General features: G+C 54.5%; 1 protein-coding gene and 1 long non-coding RNA gene across 2 annotated transcripts in view; both read left to right on the plus strand.

Moving 5' to 3' along the window:
- Window positions 1-21,316, plus strand: part of LOC134945726 (uncharacterized) — an 889,695-nt gene that overhangs the window by 347,389 nt on the left and 520,990 nt on the right. The gene's annotated exons all lie outside the window — the stretch shown is intronic.
- The window catches only part of LOC134945719 (perforin-1-like), a 44,686-nt gene that overhangs the window by 10,450 nt on the left and 12,920 nt on the right, over window positions 1-21,316 (plus strand). The window contains exon 2 of the mRNA XM_063935171.1: window positions 2,163-2,685. Coding sequence (XP_063791241.1) covers window positions 2,174-2,685 — 512 coding nt within the window. The 5' untranslated portion in view covers window positions 2,163-2,173. The remainder of the gene's footprint in view (window positions 1-2,162; window positions 2,686-21,316) is intronic.

Consider the following 21,316-nt stretch of genomic DNA (forward strand, 5'->3'; position numbering starts at 1 on the left):
GGAGAGTGTACTGGACACACAAGTCCATCTCAGTACTGGCTTGGGGCAGGTGCTCTGTCTGCTGTATCTAAAAGTGATGCTCTGTCTGCTGTATCAGTCCAGGCAGGGTGCTCTGTCTGCTGTATCAGTCCAGGTAGGGTGCCCTGTCTGCTGTATCAGTCCAGGTGGGGTGCTCTGTCTGCTGTATCAGTCCAGGTGGGGTGCTCTGTCTGCTGTATCAGTCCAGGCGGGGTGCTCTGTCTGCTGTATCAGTCCAGGCGGGTGCCCTGTCTGCTGTATCAGTCCAGGTAGGGTGCTCTGTCTGCTGTATCAGTCCAGGCGGGGTGCTCTGTCTGCTGTATCAGTCCAGGCGGGGTGCTCTGTCTGCTGTATCAGTCCAGGCGGGTGCCCTGTCTGCTGTATCAGTCCAGGCGGGATGCTCTGTCTGCTGTATCAGTCCGGGCGGTGTGCTCTGTCTGCTGTATCAGTCCAGGCGGTGTGCTCTGTCTGCTGTATCAGTCCAGGTGGGGTGGTCTGTCTGCTGTATCAGTCCAGGCGGGGTGGTCTGTCTGCTGTATCAGTCCAGGCGGGGTGGTCTGTCTGCTGTATCAGTCCAGGCGGGGTGCTCTGTCTGCTGTATCAGTCCAGGCGGGGTGCTCTGTCTGCTGTATCAGTCCAGGCGGGTGCTCTGTCTGCTGTATCAGTCCAGGCGGGATGCTCTGTCTGCTGTATCAGTCCGGGCGGTGTGCTCTGTCTGCTGTATCAGTCCAGGCGGGGTGCTCTGTCTGCTGTATCAGTCCAGGCGGGGTGCTCTGTCTGCTGTATCAGTCCAGGCGGGTGCTCTGTCTGCTGTATCAGTCCAGGCGGGATGCTCTGTCTGCTGTATCAGTCCGGGCGGTGTGCTCTGTCTGCTGTATCAGTCCAGGCGGGGTGCTCTGTCTGCTGTATCAGTCCAGGCGGGGTGCTCTGTCTGCTGTATCAGTCCAGGCGGGGTGCTCTGTCTGCTGTATCAGTCCAGGTGGGATGCTCTGTCTGCTGTATCAGTCCAGGCGGGGTGCTCTGTCTGCTGTATCAGTCCAGGTGGGATGCTCTGTCTGCTGTATCAGTCCAGGCGGGGTGCTCTGTCTGCTGTATCAGTCCAGGCGGGATGCTCTGTCTGCTGTATCAGTCCAGGCGGGGTGCTCTGTCTGCTGTATCAGTCCAGGCGGGGTGCTCTGTCTGCTGTATCAGTCCTGGCGGGGTGCTCTTTCTGCTGTATCAGTCCAGGCGGGGTGCTCTGTCTGCTGTATCAGTCCAGGCGGGGTGCTCTGTCTGCTGTATCAGTCCAGGCGGGGTGCTCTGTCTGCTGTATCAGTCCAGGCGGGGTGCTCTGTCTGCTGTATCAGTCCAGGCGGGATGCTCTGTCTGCTGTATCAGTCCAGGCGGGGTGCTCTGTCTGCTGTATCAGTCCAGGCGGGATGCTCTGTCTGCTGTATCAGTCCAGGCGGGATGCTCTGTCTGCTGTATCAGTACAGACGGGGTGCTCTGTCTGCTGTATCAGTCCAGGCGGGATGCTCTGTCTGCTGTATCAGTCCAGGCGGGATGCTCTGTCTGCTGTATCAGTACAGGCGGGATGCTCTGTCTGCTGTATCAGTCCAGGCGGGATGCTCTGTCTGCTGTATCAGTACAGACGGGGTGCTCTGTCTGCTGTATCAGTCCAGGCGGGATGCTCTGTCTGCTGTATCAGTCCAGGCGGGGTGCTCTGTCTGCTGTATCAGTCCAGGCGGGATGCTCTGTCTGCTGTATCAGTCCAGGCGAGTTGCTCTGTCTGCTGTATCAGTCCAGACGGGGTGCTCTGTCTGCTGTATCAGTCCAGGCGGGGTGCTGTGTCTGCTGTATCAGTCCAGGCGGGATGCTCTGTCTGCTGTATCAGTCCAGGCGGCATGCACAGAGATGTCCTGATGGATGGAATCAATTTCGGCTGTGAAGCCAAAGGTGGAGAGTGAGGGGCATGGGGAGGAGGGCAAAAAGACGATGGGGATTGGAGGTCCAGAGCAGAAGTAAGGCTATTGTGGACAAAAATTGCTTGGTCAGGGTATGTGTTGCCCAGTATTTGTTATGCTTCACCTAGATATCTGTAATAACTTCTCTGTAGACTAGTTTATGTCTTAACCTGAATATACTTTACTCTTCTTTCCTCCTAGGGCCAGTGAGTATGTTGCTTCTCTCCATCATCTTCATCGTCTTCTCTCAGGCATGGGCTACAACATCACCCAATCTCACCACAGGCTGCAGGCCTGGCACCATTGCTGAGTGCAGTAAAGCCTTGTTTGTGCCGGGTCACACTCTGCTGGGAGAGGGGTTAAATATTCTCACCATGAAGCCAACTGGATCTTTTCTGATGGACATGCAAAAGGTTGACAAGGAATGTACATTGTGCCACAACCCTTACGAGAATGATGTCCTGCAGAAGCTACCAAAGGCCATGGTTGACTGGAGACCTCAGCCGTCATGTCCCAGGAAGATTGTGAGCTCTGTCTATCAATCTGTGTTATTATTGGCCAATGAAGGAACGGATGCCGTGAGCAATGACTGGAAAGTCGGCCTAGAAATTTCAGCAGGATCTGTTGGTGGGTCCCATTCTAAGATAGCCAAGTTTGCGAAGAGTAAGATCATCTATGACAAGTACAACTTCCTCAGCAACAAATTGCAATGTTCATATTACAGGTACAACCTCCAAATAATGACAATGTGTTTTCCAATGTACAGTCCTAGTTCAACAACACATGATGTACTTCACCTTATGTGTTATTGATGGACCCGGCAATTACCACTATCTAACTCTCAGGGTGATGGTAAGTGTAATGACTCATGTCACGCAGATGAGTTGGCTGGATAGAGCGGGAGAGAGAGAGGGGGGATGGCCGGCACTGTAGAGAGTCAGAGTTCAGGGCTGGAGATAGAGGGGGCCATTCAGACCTGATCGATAGGCTGCGTTTTCTCACAGCGGGCGATCAGGTCTGAACTGCGCATGCACCGCAATGCGCAGGCGCAATGGTCCGCAGCGATGGGGAGCGATGGTCAGCGATGGGATGGTGCGAGAAATCTGATCGCACCTGCGAATGCAAGAAGATTAACAGGAAGAGTCCGTTTGTGGGACTGTTTTCGGGGAGTGTCCGGTAAAATGCAGGCGTGTCCAGCCGTTTGGAGGGAGGGTTTCTGACCTCAGCTCCGGCCCTGATCATCGTACTGGAAGAGTAAGTCCTGGGCTGTGCAAGGACTGCACAAACTACTGTTTGTGCAGCTCTCCTGCACATGCGATCACACACCTGCGCAGCGAATACCCCCTCCCCGTGTAGGCAGTGACTATCTGATCGCAGCAATGCAAAAATCACCTGCTAACGAACAGGTCTGAATTACCCCCATAGAAAGGGTGTGACAGAAGGGTGGCTAGAAATAGAGAGACAGAAGAGGGGGCTGGAGCTAGAGAGACAGATGAGGACTGGCTGGGACTGTACAGACAGTGCAGGGCAGGATAGACAGAAGGGAGGCTGGCTGGAGAGACAGGAAGGGGGGCTGGCTGGAGAGACAAGAGGGGCTGGCTGGTGAGATACAAAGGATTTCTGGCTGGTGAGACGGAAGGGAGGCTGGCTGGTGAGATAGAAGTGGGACTGGCTGGTGAGTCAGGAGAGGGGCTGGCTGGAGAGACAGAAGAGGGCGCTGGCTGGTGAGATAGAGGAGGTGCTGGCTGGAGAGGCAGGATGGGTGCTGGATGGAGAGACAGAAGGGAGGCTGGCTAAGGAGATAGATGGAGCACTGGCTGTGAGAGAAAGGGGGGCTGGCTGGTGAGACAGAAGGGGAGCTTGCTGGAGAGACAGAAGGGGTGCTGGCTGGAGAGACAGGAAGGAGGGCTGGCTGGTGAGACAGAAGGGGGCTGGCTGGAGAGACAGTGTCAGGTTCGGTCTGGTTTGTGTCCCCGGAGGGGGCGCTAGTGGGTCAGTGGAGGTAGGTGGAATTAAGTGAGGAGGCAGTACTGGGTTTCTGCGCATGTGCAATGATATTTATTGGCAGATGATATAAACAGCAAGATCACAAAACGGCAGTAAATAATAACAGGGAGAAAGTGCAATGTCAATAGTACAGCGTGGGAGCTGAAAGTCTATGGTAACTGAAGTATGGTAAATGGATGAATGATAACTGAAGAAATGGTAACCGGTAGTGATGATAACAGAAGAACAGGTGCTTGTGAAAATGGTTCTGGTTTGGAAACCAGTGCAGGTATTTAAAACAGGAACTTAGGCAGTAGGATGTGAAATGGCAAACCTGGTAGCAGAGGCAGGAGTCTGACTTCACAGTGCAGGTATTGAAGCACTGGCAGCAGCAAGCTGTATCACAGGTGTTGGAATGAGACACACCTGGAGTCAGTCTCAACTGCAGGCTGAAGCACACAAGGTGGTGGTGAGTGTGAAGCCTGTCTGCAGGTATTGCTGGGCCTTGAAGTTCCACGGAAGTAACAGGTACAGGAGAATATTCAGGAACAGAGGGGATCTGGAGACTGGAACACAGGGAACCACTGGAGACTTGACACACCGAATGTAGCAGGAGAGCTGGAGTGATTGCTGGAACTTGTAGTTCCACGGAAGTAACAGGTACAGGAGAATATCCAGGAACACAGGGGATCTGGAGACTGGAACACAGGGAACCACTGGAGACTTGACACACCGAATGTAGCAGGAGAGCTGGAGTGATTGCTGGAACTTGTAGTTCCACAGGAACACCGGAACTGCTGGAACCTGGAACGGCTGGGACCTGTTGTTCCACAGGTCTAATACACAAGGGAATCTCAGAAGACAGAGGATTGCAAACAGGAGCCACCTGTTCACGGGATGTGACGTGTTGTCCAAGGCAATGTGAATGAGCTAGGAACTGGAGTTTATACACCTTGCTCTGTGAGGATAGGATGAATCTCTGAGAACACACCCTCCAGGATTGGGTGCCCAGATCAGCTGAGAATTAACTGGAGATGGTGATTAACCGGGAGAATGATTCTGTAGACAGTTAATGCAATGCACTGCTGGTTGCTGGCTGGGATCAGTAGTGCACCGGGAGTTAATGCTGGTAAACTAGAATCACTGTGTACTCCAGGCTGCTGGCTGAAACCAGTGATTACCAAACGATAGAACTGGTTAGGTGGAGCACAGTGAGCTGTGGGCTGCAGGAGACTGAAGACTGGAACTGCTGGGACCTGTAGTTCCACAGGTCCAATTCACAGGGAATACTCAGAAAACAGAGGACTGAAGCCAGGAGACGCCTGTTCACCGGAAATGATGCAATGGAGAATGCGGATTCCTGACAGTACCCCCCCTTTTATGGGTGGGCACCGAACACCCACGCTGGAACTTGGAGGATCCTTGAAAAAGAGCTTAGGAATACACCAAAGCAGAGGTCCTCAAAAGTCTTCCCAACTTTCATCTTCAGAACAAGTAGACCATTCATGGTCATTTGAGACAGATTTTACTTCCTGGGAGAAGGCATAACTCGGAAGGATAGAACCCCCCATAATGTAACTTGAGTCGTCATCAACAAACTCACTTTCAGAGTCAGAGTCCAGGTCTAGTGTGGTCATGGGAGCCTTTTGTTTAGGAACAACAGAATCTGAGACAATCTGTGGACCAGTGAATTTGAAGCTATGTGAGACACCAGGACTAGGGTTTACGGCAGCATAACCAACACTTACGTCAGATGGTAGACTTTGAACTGATTCTGGAGCTCTCCAAATCCTGTGATTCTTGAAATCTCTGATACATTGATTCAACAGAACCTGTTCATGTTTGGAAGGAATTGAGTCGAAAAACTGAGAACCTTGTCTTGACTTTACAGCTTGGAAATCTTTAATAGCTTGGTCTAATGTATCCTGATCTTGCACAGACAGAGATGATGGAGAGGATTTAGCAGTAGATAAATTGTTGACAAATTGGCCAGAATGCCCAGATGACTCTGAATGCATAAACTTTGGAGCAAACTCCTGTTTTACGGCTTCGCAGAAAGCGGGAAGATCACTCAGTAGCGGATCTTTAGATTCAATGAGAGGATTCGCCCAGTCCAGTGCTCTACCTTTGAAGAACAGGAGGAAGTATCTGATAGCATTGGCTGGAGAAATAGTCACTGAAGGTTCAGACTCAGTAAAAGCGAGGTATTGGCTCGCCACTGCACGAAACTGAGCATAGTCACCATCAAAGTAGACTGGAGCTTTTGTATCTGGTGGACACTTGGAAGGCTGAATGTCAGTTGAAGTCTCGGAAGACAATGTAGGACACTTGAGAGTTGAGGACTGGAATAAGCATTCAGAAGCAGGAGTAGAATCAACTTGAAATGCTCGAGGGTGGAGAGAGGACGTCATCTCCTGGATTGACTGACGGGAATTCTCTGCTGAGGTTGACAGAATGCTAGAAGCTTCACCTTGGGGTGAGATGCGTAGAACCTCCATCTGGGTTGAGGCAACTGCAATATCTGCAAGAACTGTAGACTCTGGACATAGCGACAGGAGTTGTTTACTTGAAACACCGGAGAGAACCACACCGGGTTCAGAGGAACTGGAATCGGCAGGGACCGATGGCAACTTTAGACAAATGGATGGATCCGGGATTTGTACAGGACTACTTGACTTGACTTGAACTGAAGGAGGCTGATCTGGACAGACGGATGGGACCGGATTGGGTCCAGATAAGCTTGAACCGGCTGGAACCGCAGGAGTCTTCGGACTGACGGATAGAACCGGATTTGATACAAAGAGACTGGAATCGGCTGGAACCGAAGGAGTCCTCGGACTGACGGATAGGACCGGATTTGATCCGAGGATGCTGGAATCGGCTGGAACCGAAGGAGGTAGCTCAGCATTGGAAACAGAGCTACTCGGGCTGGCTGGAACCAGAGGAGGCTGATCCGGACAGACGGATGGGACCGGATTGGGTCCAGATAAGCTTGAACCGGCTGGAACCGGATTTGATATGAAGAGACTGGAATCGGCTGGAACCGAAGGAGTCCTCGGAGTGACGGATAGGACCGGATTTGATCCGAGGATGCTGGAATCGGCTGGAACCGCAGGAGGTAGCTCAGCATTGGAAACAGAGCTACTCGGGCTGGCTGGAACCAGAGGAGGCTGATCCGGACAGACGGATGGGACCGGATTGGGTCCGGAAGAGCTTGAAGCGGTAGGAACCGGTGGAGTCCTCGGACTGACAGATAGGACCGGATTTGCTCCGATGATTCTGGAATCGGCTGGAACCGAAGGAGGTAGCCCATCATTGGCGCCACTCAGGCTGGCTGGAACCAGTGGAGACTTTGGACCAACGGCTGGAACCGGGCTAGGTCCATTGATACTTGATTCTGTATAGACAGAATCCGGATGTTCTAATGATCCCTCTTGGAGTGGTACTGAGCTGGTAGCACTCTCTGAAGTTGGCAAACAAAAGTTCATGTCTGTATCTGTGACTTTAAGAATTCCTCCTGGGATCTTGGCCCTGGATTCCTCACTTGAGGCTGAAACTCTAAAGACCCCTCCTGGGGTTAATAGATCAGACACACTTCTTTGAGCTGCATGCCCGGATGCCACTTCTGGAACCTGAACATCAGATACCCCTTCTGGGGTCACAACATCAGATGCCCCACCTGGGGCTGTAGAGACAGACGCCCCTTCTCGGGCTGAAGGCACGGATGCCCCTTCTCGGGCTGTAGACACGGATGCCCCTTCTCGGGCTGTAGACACGGATGCCCCTTCTCGGGCTGTAGACACGGATGCCCCTTCTCGGGCTGTAGACACGGATGCCCCTTCTCGGGCTGTAGACACGGATGCCCCTTCTCGGGCTGTAGACACGGATGCCCCTTCTCGGGCTGTAGACACGGATGCCCCTTCTCGGGCTGTAGACACGGATGCCCCTTCTCGGGCTGTAGGCACGGACGCCCCTTCTCGGGCTGTAGGCACGGACGCCCCTTCTCGGGCTGTAGGCACGGACGCCCCTTCTCGGGCTGTAGGCACGGAAACTACTTTAGTTATGGGTAACATAGATAGTCTCTGTTGATTTCTGAACTTGGGATTGGGTCTATTTGTCACAGGACCCCAATCGTATACTTTTTGGACACTCCTGTCCCGGGTAAAGGAACTTGAAACTGCAGAGGATACGTTGGAAGGTTTGCAGGTGAAAACACTTTGATGTTGGGACCTGTCACCAACTTTTGAGTTGCGGAAGGAACAGTCCTTAATAAGATGACTAGAACTTCCACAGTAAAAGCAGAGGTGAAGCTGCTTGCGATGCCGGCGTTCAGCTTCCATGAGTTTGGAGCGCGGGTAGCTCTGGAATCTGCCCTCTCTTTGCACAAGAGGAGAGACTTTAGTTTGAAAAAAAGTTGACACGGAGGTCGCACTAGTTTCAATACTTTGAGCAGTACTCTTCACTGCGTTTAAAGCACCACTCAGGATTTCTGGCATTATCGGAATGATTTTTGTTAGGAGACTTTGAAGTTGTTCCAATAGATGATAAAGAGTGCTTAGTGGTTCAGAGTTCACAGCAGACAACAAAGGAGTCTTGAAGCTTTCAAAGGAGGAAGTCGCTCTCTCAGGAGAATTCGCTGCGAAGGGCCTGCCATAGGACTGATTTGAGCAACAGCCATCCACAGGAACGGATTGTGCAGGGAAAGTTGAAATGACTGGAGCAGGAGTGACTTGAACAGGAACTGGAGAAACAACAGAACTTTGAAGGGATTGCTGCAAGGTATCCAAACGGATAGACATTCCCTGTAGGAACTGGAACATCTGCTGCTGCGCAGCCTCTTGACCATCCAAACGGGAGACCAGATTTTGTAAGGCCCCTGACCCCACATTCTGACCACCATCCGAGTCCATGGGCCTTGGACAAACTGTCAGGTTCGGTCTGGTTTGTGTCCCCGGAGGGGGCGCTAGTGGGTCAGTGGAGGTAGGTGGAATTAAGTGAGGAGGCAGTACTGGGTTTCTGCGCATGTGCAATGATATTTATTGGCAGATGATATAAACAGCAAGATCACAAAACGGCAGTAAATAATAACAGGGAGAAAGTGCAATGTCAATAGTACAGCGTGGGAGCTGAAAGTCTATGGTAACTGAAGTATGGTAAATGGATGAATGATAACTGAAGAAATGGTAACCGGTAGTGATGATAACAGAAGAACAGGTGCTTGTGAAAATGGTTCTGGTTTGGAAACCAGTGCAGGTATTTAAAACAGGAACTTAGGCAGTAGGATGTGAAATGGCAAACCTGGTAGCAGAGGCAGGAGTCTGACTTCACAGTGCAGGTATTGAAGCACTGGCAGCAGCAAGCTGTATCACAGGTGTTGGAATGAGACACACCTGGAGTCAGTCTCAACTGCAGGCTGAAGCACACAAGGTGGTGGTGAGTGTGAAGCCTGTCTGCAGGTATTGCTGGGCCTTGAAGTTCCACGGAAGTAACAGGTACAGGAGAATATTCAGGAACAGAGGGGATCTGGAGACTGGAACACAGGGAACCACTGGAGACTTGACACACCGAATGTAGCAGGAGAGCTGGAGTGATTGCTGGAACTTGTAGTTCCACGGAAGTAACAGGTACAGGAGAATATCCAGGAACACAGGGGATCTGGAGACTGGAACACAGGGAACCACTGGAGACTTGACACACCGAATGTAGCAGGAGAGCTGGAGTGATTGCTGGAACTTGTAGTTCCACAGGAACACCGGAACTGCTGGAACCTGGAACGGCTGGGACCTGTTGTTCCACAGGTCTAATACACAAGGGAATCTCAGAAGACAGAGGATTGCAAACAGGAGCCACCTGTTCACGGGATGTGACGTGTTGTCCAAGGCAATGTGAATGAGCTAGGAACTGGAGTTTATACACCTTGCTCTGTGAGGATAGGATGAATCTCTGAGAACACACCCTCCAGGATTGGGTGCCCAGATCAGCTGAGAATTAACTGGAGATGGTGATTAACCGGGAGAATGATTCTGTAGACAGTTAATGCAATGCACTGCTGGTTGCTGGCTGGGATCAGTAGTGCACCGGGAGTTAATGCTGGTAAACTAGAATCACTGTGTACTCCAGGCTGCTGGCTGAAACCAGTGATTACCAAACGATAGAACTGGTTAGGTGGAGCACAGTGAGCTGTGGGCTGCAGGAGACTGAAGACTGGAACTGCTGGGACCTGTAGTTCCACAGGTCCAATTCACAGGGAATACTCAGAAAACAGAGGACTGAAGCCAGGAGACGCCTGTTCACCGGAAATGATGCAATGGAGAATGCGGATTCCTGACAGACAGGAAGGGGGGCTGGCTGGTGAGACAGAAGTGGGCTGGCTGGAGAGACAGGAAGGGGGGCTGGCTCGTGAGACAGAAGGGGGCTGGCTGAAGAGACAGGAAGGGGGGCTGGCTGGTGAGACAGAAGGGTGCTGGCTGGAGAGAAAGGAAGGGGTGCTGGCTGGTGAGATAGGAAGGGGGCTGGCTGGATAGACAGGAAGGGGGGCTGGCTGGTGAGACAGAAGGGGGCTGGTTGAAGAGACAGGAAGGGGGGCTGGCTGGTGAGACAGAAGGGTGCTGGCTGGAGAGAAAGGAAGGGGTGCTGGCTGGTGAGACAGAAGGGGGCTGGCTGGAGAGACAGAAAGGGGGGCTGGCTGGAGAGACAGAAAGGGGGGCTGGCTGGAGAGACAGAATGGGGGGCTGGCTGGTGAGACAGAAAGAGCTGCTGGCTGGTGAGACAGAAGGGGGCTGGCTGGCGAGACAGAAAGGGGGGCTGGCTTGTGAGACAGAAGGGGAGCTGTCTGGAGAGACAGAAAGGGGGGCTGGCTTGTGAGACAGAAGGGGAGCTGGCTGGGACTGTACATACAGTGCAGGGCAGGAGAGACAGAAGGGAGGCTGGCTGGAGAGACAGAAGGGGGCTGGCTGGTGAGACAGAAAGGGCTGCTGGCTGGTGAGACAGAAGGGGGCTGGCTGGCGAGACAGAAAGGGGGGCTGGCTGCAGAGACAGAAGGGGAACTGTCTGGAGAGACAGAAATGGGGGCTGGCTTGTGAGACAGAAGGGGAGCTGGCTGGGACTGTACATACAGTGCAGGGCAGGAGAGACAGAAGGGAGGCTGGCTGGAGAGACAGAAGGGGGCTGGCTGGTGAGACAGAAAGGGGGGCTGGCTTGTGAGACAGAAGGGGAGCTGTCTGGAGAGACAGAAAGGGGGGCTGGCTTGTGAGACAGAAGGGGAGCTGGCTAGGACTGTACATACAGCGCAGGACAGGAGAGACAGAAGGGAGGCTGGCTGGAGAGACAGAATAGGGTTTTGGCTGGTGAGACACAAAGGAGTGCTGGCTGGTGAGACAGGAAGGGGGGCTGGCTGGTGAGGTAGAAGAGGGGGCTGGCTGGAGAGACAGGAGAGGGTCTGACTGGTGAGACACAAAGGGTGCTGGCTGGTGAGACAGGAAGGGGGGCTGGCTGTGATACAGAAAGGAGGGCTGGCTGGTGAGATAGGAAGGGGTGCTGGCTGGTGAGACAGGAAAGGGTGGTGGCTTGTGAGATAGAAGTGGGACTGGTTGGTGAGACAGAAGTGGAGCTGGCTGATGAGACAGAATGGGTGCTGGCTGTTGTGGCTGGTGAGACAGAAGGGTTGCTGACTGGTAAGACAGAACGTGTGGTGGCTGGTGAGACAAAAAGGGTGCTGGCTGGTGAGACAGAATGGGTGCTGGCTGGTGAGACAGAACAGGTGCTGGCTGGTGAGACAGAACAGGTGCTGACTGGTGAGACAGAAGGGGTGCTGGCTGGTGAGACAGAAGGCGTGCTGGCTGGTGACACAGAAGGGTTGCTGACTGGTAAGACAGAACGGGTGCTGGCTGGTGTGGCGGGTGAGACAGAAGGGGAGCTGGCTGATGAGACAGAATGGGTGCTGGCTGGTGTGGCTGGTGAGACAGAAGGGTTGCTGACTGGTAAGACAGAACGGGTGGTGGCTGGTGTGGCTGGAGAGACAGAAGGGGGCTGGCTGGAGAGACAGAAAGGGGGGCTGGCTGGAGAGAAAGAAAGGGCTGCTGGCTGGTGAGACAGAAGGGGGCTGGCTGGCGAGACAGAAAGTGGGGCTGGCTGCAGAGACAGAAGGGGAACTTTCTGGAGAGACAGAAAGGGGGGCTGGCTTGTGAGACAGAAGGGGAGCTGGCTGGGACTGTACATACAGTGCAGGGCAGGAGAGACAGAAGGGAGGCTGGCTGGAGAGACAGAAGGGGGCTGGCTGGTGAGACAGAAAGGGCTGCTGGCTGGTGAGACAGAAGGGGGCTGGCTGGCGAGACAGAAAGGGGGGCTGGCTGCAGAGACAGAAGGGGAACTGTCTGGAGAGACAGAAAGGGGGGCTGGCTTGTGAGACAGAAGGGGAGCTGGCTGGGACTGTACATACAGTGCAGGGCAGGAGAGACAGAAGGGAGGCTGGCTGGAGAGACAGGAAGGGGTGCTGGCTGGTGAGACAGAAGGGGGCTGGCTGGTGAGACAGAAAGGGCTGCTGGCTGGTGAGACAGAAGGGGGCTGGCTGGCGAGACAGAAAGGGGGGCTGGCTGCAGAGACAGAAGGGGAACTGTCTGGAGAGACAGAAAGGGGGGCTGGCTTGTGAGACAGAAGGGGAGCTGGCTGGGACTGTACATACAGTGCAGGGCAGGAGAGACAGAAGGGAGGCTGGCTGGAGAGACAGGAAGGGGTGCTGGCTGGTGAGACAGAAGGGGGCTGGCTGGTGAGACAGAAAGGGCTGCTGGCTGGTGAGACAGAAGGGGGCTGGCTGGTGAGACAGAAAGGGGGGCTGGCTTGTGAGACAGAAGGGGAGCTGTCTGGAGAGACAGAAAGGGGGGCTGGCTTGTGAGACAGAAAGGGAGCTGGCTGGGACTGTACATACAGTGCAGGACAGGAGAGACAGAAGGGAGGCTGGCTGGAGAGACAGAAGAGGGGGCTGGCTGGTGAGACACAAAGGAGTGCTGGCTGGTGAGACAGGAAGGGGGGCTGGCTGTGATACAGAAAGGAGGGCTGGCTGGTGAGATAGGAAGGGGTGCTGGCTGGTGAGACAAGAAGGGGTGGTGGCTTGTGAGATAGAAGTGGGACTGGTTGGTGAGTCAGGAGAGGGGCTGGCTGGTGAGATAGAGGAGGTGCTGGATGGAGAGACAGAAGGGGGCTGGCTGGAGAGACAAAAAGGAGTGCTAGCTGGTGAGACAGAAGGGTGCTGGCTGGTGAGACAGAAGGCGTGCTGGCTGGTGAGACAGAAGGGGTGCTGGCTGGTGAGACAGAAGGGGTGCTGGCTGGTGAGACAGAAGGCGTGCTGGCTGGTGAGACAGAAGGCGTGCTGGCTGGTGAGACAGAAGGGGTGCTGGCTGGTGAGACAGAAGGCATGCTGGCTGGTGAGACAGAAGGGGTGCTGGCTGGTGAGACAGAAGGGGAGCTGGCTGGTGAGACAGAAGGGTTGCTGGCTGGTGAGACAGAAGGGGAGCTGGCTGGTGAGACAGAAGGGTTGCTGACTGGTGAGACAGAAGAGAGACTGGCTGGTGAGACAGAAGAGAGACTGGCTGGTGAGACAGAAGGGTTGCTGAATGGTAAGACAGAAGGGGTGCTGGCTGGAGAGACAGAAGAGGGGGCTGGCTGGTGAGACAGGAAGGGGGGCTGGCTGGTGAGACAGAAAGGGGGGCTGGCTGCAGAGACAGAAGGGGAACTGTCTGGAGATACAGAAAGGGGGGCTGGCTTGTGAGACAGAAGGGGAGCTGTCTGGAGAGACAGAAAGGGGGGCTGGCTTGTGAGACAGAAGGGGAGCTGGCTAGGACTGTACATACAGCGCAGGACAGGAGAGACAGAAGGGAGGCTGGCTGGAGAGACAGAATAGGGTTTTGGCTGGTGAGACACAAAGGAGTGCTGGCTGGTGAGGCAGAAGAGGGGGCTGGCTGGAGAGACAGGAGAGGGTCTGACTGGTGAGACACAAAGGGTGCTGGCTGGTGAGACAGGAAGGGGGTCTGGCTGTGATACAGAAAGGAGGGCTGGCTGGTGAGATAGGAAGGGGTGCTGGCTGGTGAGACAGGAAGGGGTGGTAGCTTGTGAGATAGAAGTGGGACTGGTTGGTGAGTCAGGAGAGGGGCTGGCTGGTGAGATAGAGGAGGTGCTGGCTGGTGTGGCGGGTGAGACAGAAGGGGAGCTGGCTGATGAGACAGAATGGGTGCTGGCTGGTGTGGCTGGTGAGACAGAAGGGTTGCTGACTGGTGAGACAGAAAGGGTGCTGGCTGGTGAGACAGAATGGGTGCTGGCTGGTGAGACAGAATGGGTGCTGGCTGGTGTGGCTGGTGAGACAGAACGGGTGCTAACTGGTGAGACAGAAGGGGTGCTGGCTGGTGAGACAGAAGGGTTGCTGACTGGTAAGACAGAACGGGTGCTGGCTGGTGTGGCGGGTGAGACAGAAGGGGAGCTGGCTGATGAGACAGAATGGGTGCTGGCTGGTGTGGCTGGTGAGACAGAAGGGTTGCTGACTGGTGAGACAGAACGGGTGGTGGCTGGTGTGGCTGGAGAGACAGAAGGGGGCTGGCTGGAGAGACAGAAAGGGGTGCTGGCTGGAGAGAAAGAATGGGGGGCTGGCTGGTGAGACAGAAAGGGCTGCTGGCTGGTGAGACAGAAGGGGGCTGGCTGGCGAGACAGAAAGGGGGGCTGGCTGCAGAGACAGAAGGGGAACTGTCTGGAGAGACAGAAAGGGGGGCTGGCTTGTGAGACAGAAGGGGAGCTGTCTGGAGAGACAGAAAGGGGGGCTGGCTTGTGAGACAGAAGGGGAGCTGGCTAGGACTGTACATACAGCGCAGGACAGGAGAGACAGAAGGGAGGCTGGCTGGAGAGACAGAATAGGGTTTTGGCTGGTGAGACACAAAGGAGTGCTGGCTGGTGAGGCAGAAGAGGGGGCTGGCTGGAGAGACAGGAGAGGGTCTGACTGGTGAGACACAAAGGGTGCTGGCTGGTGAGACAGGAAGGGGGTCTGGCTGTGATACAGAAAGGAGGGCTGGCTGGTGAGATAGGAAGGGGTGCTGGCTGGTGAGACAGGAAGGGGTGGTAGCTTGTGAGATAGAAGTGGGACTGGTTGGTGAGTCAGGAGAGGGGCTGGCTGGTGAGATAGAGGAGGTGCTGGCTGGTGTGGCGGGTGAGACAGAAGGGGAGCTGGCTGATGAGACAGAATGGGTGCTGGCTGGTGTGGCTGGTGAGACAGAAGGGTTGCTGACTGGTGAGACAGAAAGGGTGCTGGCTGGTGAGACAGAATGGGTGCTGGCTGGTGAGACAGAATGGGTGCTGGCTGGTGTGGCTGGTGAGACAGAACGGGTGCTAACTGGTGAGACAGAAGGGGTGCTGGCTGGTGAGACAGAAGGGTTGCTGACTGGTAAGACAGAACGGGTGCTGGCTGGTGTGGCGGGTGAGACAGAAGGGGAGCTGGCTGATGAGACAGAATGGGTGCTGGCTGGTGTGGCTGGTGAGACAGAAGGGTTGCTGACTGGTGAGACAGAACGGGTGGTGGCTGGTGTGGCTGGAGAGACAGAAGGGGGCTGGCTGGAGAGACAGAAAGGGGTGCTGGCTGGAGAGAAAGAATGGGGGGCTGGCTGGTGAGACAGAAAGGGCTGCTGGCTGGTGAGACAGAAGGGGGCTGGCTGGCGAGACAGAAAGGGGGGCTGGCTGCAGAGACAGAAGGGGAACTGTCTGGAGAGACAGAAAGGGGGGCTGGCTTGTGAGACAGAAGGGGAGCTGGCTGGGACTGTACATACAGTGCAGGGCAGGAGAGACAGAAGGGAGGCTGGCTGGAGAGACAGAAGAGGGGGCTGGCTGGTGAGACAGAAAGGGCTGCTGGCTGGTGAGACAGAAGGGGGCTGGCTGGTGAGACAGAAAGGGGGGCTGGCTTGTGAGACAGAAGGGGAGCTGTCTGGAGAGACAGAAAGGGGGGCTGGCTTGTGAGACAGAAGGGGAGCTGGCTGGGACTGTACATACAGTGCAGGACAGGAGAGACAGAAGGGAGGCTGGCTGGAGAGACAGAAGAGGGGGCTGGCTGGTGAGACACAAAGGAGTGCTGGCTGGTGAGACAGGAAGGGGGGCTGGCTGTGATACAGAAAGGAGGGCTGGCTGGTGAGATAGGAAGGGGTGCTGGCTGGTGAGACAAGAAGGGGTGGTGGCTTGTGAGATAGAAGTGGGACTGGTTGGTGAGTCAGGAGAGGGGCTGGCTGGTGAGATAGAGGAGGTGCTGGATGGAGAGACAGAAGGGGGGCTGGCTGGAGAGACAAAAAGGAGTGCTGTCTGGTGAGACAGAAGGGTGCTAGCTGGTGAGACAGAATGGGTGCTGGCTGGTGAGACAGAACAGGTGCTAGCTGGTGAGACAGAATGGGTGCTGGCTGGTGAGACAGAACAGGTGCTAGCTGGTGAGACAGAATGGGTGCTGGCTGGTGAGACAGAACAGGTGCTAGCTGGTGAGACAGAACGGGTGCTGGTTGGTGAGACAGAACAGGTGCTAGCTGGTGAGACAGAACGGGTGCTGGCTGGTGAGACAGAAGGGGTGCTGGCTGGTGAGACAGAAGGGGCGCTGGCTGGTGAGACAGAAGGGGAGCTGTCTGGAGAGACAGAACAGGTGCTGGCTGGTGAGACAGAATGGGTGCTGGCTGGTGTGGCTGGTGAGACAGAACGGGTGCTGACTGGTGAGACAGAATGGGTGCTGGCTGGTGTGGCTGGTGAGACAGAACGGGTGCTGACTGGTGAGACAGAAGGCGTGCTGGCTGGTGAGACAGAAGGGGTGCTGGCTGGTGAGACAGAAGGCGTGCTGGCTGGTGAGACAGAAGGCGTGCTGGCTGGTGAGACAGAAGGCGTGCTGGCTGGTGAGACAGAAGGGGTGCTGGCTGGTGAGACAGAAGGGGTGCTGGCTGGTGAGACAGAAGGCGTGCTGGCTGGTGAGACAGAAGGCGTGCTGGCTGGTGAGACAGAAGGGGTGCTGGCTGGTGAGACAGAAGGCGTGCTGGCTGGTGAGACAGAAGGGGTGCTGGCTGGTGAGACAGAAGGGGTGCTGGCTGGTGAGACAGAAGGCGTGCTGGCTGGTGAGACAGAAGGGGAGCTGGCTGGTGAGACAGAAGGGTTGCTGACTGGTGAGACAGAAGAGAGACTGGCTGGTGAGACAGAAGGGTTGCTGACTGGTGAGACAGAAGAGAGACTGGCTGGTGAGACAGAAGGGTTGCTGAATGGTAAGACAGAAGGGGTGCTGGCTGGAGAGACAGAAGAGGGGGCTGGCTGGTGAGACAGGAAGGGGGGCTGGCTGGTGAGACAGAAAGGGCTGCTGGCTGGTGAGACAGAAGGGGGCTGGCTGGCGAGACAGAAAGGGGGGCTGGCTGCAGAGACAGAAGGGGAACTGTCTGGAGAGACAGAAATGGGGGCTGGCTTGTGAGACAGAAGGGGAGCTGGCTGGGACTGTACATACAGTGCAGGGCAGGAGAGACAGAAGGGAGGCTGGCTGGTGAGACACAAAGGAGTGCTGGCTGGTGAGACAGGAAGGGGGGCTGGCTGGTGAGGCAGAAGAGGGGGCTGGCTGGAGAGACAGGAGAGGGTCTGACTGGTGAGACACAAAGGGTGCTGGCTGGTGAGACAGGAAGGGGGGCTGGCTGTGATACAAAAAGGAGGGCTGGCTGGTGAGATAGGAAGGGGTGCTGGATGGTGAGACAGGAAGGGGTGGTGGCTTGTGAGATAGAAGTGGGACTGGTTGGTGAGTCAGGAGAGGGACTGGCTGGTGAGATAGAGGAGGTGGAGAGACAGAAGGGGGGCTGGCTGGAGAGGCAAAAAGGAGTGCTGGCTGGTGAGACAGAAGGGTTCTAGCTGGTGAGACAGAATGGGTGCTGGCTGGTGAGACAGAACAGGTGCTAGCTGGTGAGACAGAATGGGTGCTGGCTGGTGAGACAGAACAGGTGCTAGCTGGTGAGACAGAATGGGTGCTGGCTGGTGAGACAGAACGGGTGCTGGCTGGTGAGACAGAATGGGTGCTGGCTGGTGAGACAGAAGGGGCGCTGGCTGGTGAGACAGAAGGGGAGCTGTCTGGAGAGACAGAACGGGTGCTGGCTGGTGAGACAGAATGGGTGCTGGCTGGTGTGGCTGGTGAGACAGAACGGGTGCTGACTGGTGAGACAGAATGGGTGCTGGCTGGTGTGGCTGGTGAGACAGAACGGGTGCTGACTGGTGAGACAGAAGGCGTGCTGGCTGGTGAGACAGAAGGGGTGCTGGCTGGTGAGACAGAAGGCGTGCTGGCTGGTGAGACAGAAGGCGTGCTGGCTGGTGAGACAGAAGGCGTGCTGGCTGGTGAGACAGAAGGGGTGCTGGCTGGTGTGGCTGGTGAGACAGAACGGGTGCTGACTGGTGAGACAGAAGGGTGCTGGCTGGTGAGACAGAAGGGTGCTGGCTGGTGAGACAGAAGGGTGTTGGCTGGTAAGACAGAAGGGAGGCTGGCTGGTGAGATAGAAGCGGGACTGGTTGGTTAGACAGAAGGGGAGCTAGCTGGTGAGACAGAAGGGGTGCTGGCTGGTGAGACAGAAGGGGTGCTGGCTGGTGAGACAGAAGGGGTGCTGGCTGGTGAAACAGAAGGGGTGCTGGCTGGTGTGGCTGGTGAGACAGAAGGGGGCTGGCTGGTGAGACAGAAGGGGTGCTGGCTGGTGAGACAGAAGGGGTGCTGGCTGGTGTGGCTGGTGAGACAGAATGGGTGCTGGCTGTGCTGGCTGGTGTGACTGGTGAGACAGAACGGGTGCTGACTGGTGAGACAGAATGGGTGCTGGCTGGTGAGACAGAAGGGGTGCTGACTGGTGAGACAGAAGGGGTGCTGGCTGGTGTGGCTGGTGAGACAGAACGGGTGCTGACTGGTGAGACAGAAGGGTGCTGGCTGGTAAGACAGAAGGGAGGCTGGCTGGTGAGATAGAAGCGGGACTGGCTGGAGAGAGAAGGAGTGCTGGCTGGAGAGAGAAGGGGAGCTGGCTGGTGAGACAGAAGGGGTGCTGGCTGGTGAGACAGAAGGGGTGCTGGCTGGTGTGGCTGGTGAGACAGAAGGGGGCTGGCTGGTGAGACAGAAGGGGTGCTGGCTGGTGAGACAGAAGGGGTGCTGGCTGGTGTGGCTGGTGAGACAGAATGGGTGCTGGCTGTGCTGGCTGGTGTGACTGGTGAGACAGAATGGGTGCTGACTGGTGAGACAGAATGGGTGCTGGCTGGTGAGACAGAAGGGGTGCTGACTGGTGAGACAGAAGGGGTGCTGGCTGGTGTGGCTGGTGAGACAGAACGGGTGCTGACTGGTGAGACAGAAGGGTGCTGGCTGGTGAGACAGAAGGGGTGCTGACTGGTGAGACAGAAGGGGTGCTGGCTGGTGTGGCTGGTGAGACAGAACGGGTGCTGACTGGTGAGACAGAAGGGAGGCTGGCTGGTGAGAAAGAAGCGGGACTGGCTGGAGAGAGAAGGAGTGCTGGCTGGAGAGAGAAGGGGAGCTGGCTGGTGAGACAGAACGGGTACTGGCTGGAGAGAGAAGGGGTGTTAGCAGGAATGCAGTTGTACCATTGTAGGAAGCGGTAACATATCATGATAATAGTGAATCCTGCCTTCTCCAAGCTACACTATTACAATACTATTACTGTATGAATCAGCATTACTGTTTTGCATGTGATACCAGCAGTGGGGGACTGTTACCATGACTAAGCCATACTATGGGGTCTATTTACTAAGCCTTGGAGAGAGATAAAGTGGCTGGAGATAAAGTACCAGCCAATCAGCTCCTAACTGTCATGTCACAGGCTGTGTCTGAAAAATTACAGCAGCTGATTGGCTGGAACTTTATCTCTGTCCACTTTATCTGCACCCCTGTATCACTCAAGTAGAATGTGGGGTAATCATTTCTAAAACAAAAATGTATTTTATCCACATAACTCTCATATAATGTTTGTAACCCACATATATGGACTGGACTGAATATATGTATATGCATAAAGATCAATAGTAATAATATTGTAAATATATATAGGCACTATTTGAAATGCCTGTGAATATATGTATGTATTATATCAGAATATATGGACACTAGTATAGAAGGATCTAGAAATATGCTCACGAGGGGCCTAACTGCCATACCTTGGCTCACGGGAGGAGCATGAGCAGTCCAGGAGGAGGTTAGAAAAAACTGCCAGGGCTGAGCGAGGGCAGAGGCTGTTCGGTTGGAGCTATGGTCGGATGCCTGAGGAGAGGAGAGCGTGATTGAGGAGAGGACGGAGTGGAGGCAGAGCCGAAAAGCAGCGCTGTCAGCGGCGGCATAGACATATCAGTGTAAGCTGCCAGTATTAAGGAAAGAGAGGAGGAGCGAGACAGCGAGACGAGACTCCAGGGAGGAGCTATACCGTTGGGCAGCCAAGGTCTCCATGTGACGGATGAGCGGCCGAGGTCGTCTGGAGAGGGGAGCTGGGACGTAGCAGCCTCCTGAGAAGGGAGATATCATACCGCTGCCTCCGCTGTACTTGTGAGTACTATATACGCACAGACAACCATATAATCAAAATACAGACTAACATCAGTATAGTCAGAGAGCGTGGATAGTGTATAACACTACAAACACTACCCAAAGCGCTCGCGACAGCCGGAGGGTATCTGTGCGTCAAGCATCATTTACACAGCACGCGCCTAGGAGTGACAGCAGTAGGATGATAACTGCACAGCCCAGTTGAAAGATAGTAAAGCAGTATCTTTTACAATAGATACTTAGTGGCCAAAAGTACATATAGTATTTCTGCTCAGTAAGAGGCTGGGGGAGTAAGTTGTCAGCAGTTGAACTGTATAGCAGCCCTCTGACATTTCTCTACTGCATCTGATCCAACAACTAATATAACCCCAGCTGTAGTTATTATATTGAAATGGAGCAAGAGAAAATATATTAATAGAAAGAGCAAGAGTGGATACAGGATACGACCTATTGACTTAGAGTAATGGTAACAAATAGTAACAGTTACCATATAACTATATGTTTCCTGATTTAGGAATAAAAGGAATTGCTTATGCTGATTTAAATCCTAAGGGAATACAGTGAACATTGAATCTACAAGATATATATATACGTACTATATTCTCGGACACATCTGGAATTAATTTGACTCGCTTTAGTATTGACATAACTAAGGGCCCCAACGTATATACACTGCAGTTAGAAGAGTTGCTTGAGTTACTGGTAACTTATTCTTAAAATACCCGGGTATTCAGGTATTAGCCTCTATTACACAAGAGTTACATTTTTTGGTCTATTGATAATTTACTTTTTTTGTATTGCATGCAGATGTTTTTGTATATGGAATAGC

This window comes from Pseudophryne corroboree, chromosome 7, assembly GCF_028390025.1.
Source record: "Pseudophryne corroboree isolate aPseCor3 chromosome 7, aPseCor3.hap2, whole genome shotgun sequence".
NCBI classification, from domain to species: domain Eukaryota; kingdom Metazoa; phylum Chordata; class Amphibia; order Anura; family Myobatrachidae; genus Pseudophryne; species Pseudophryne corroboree.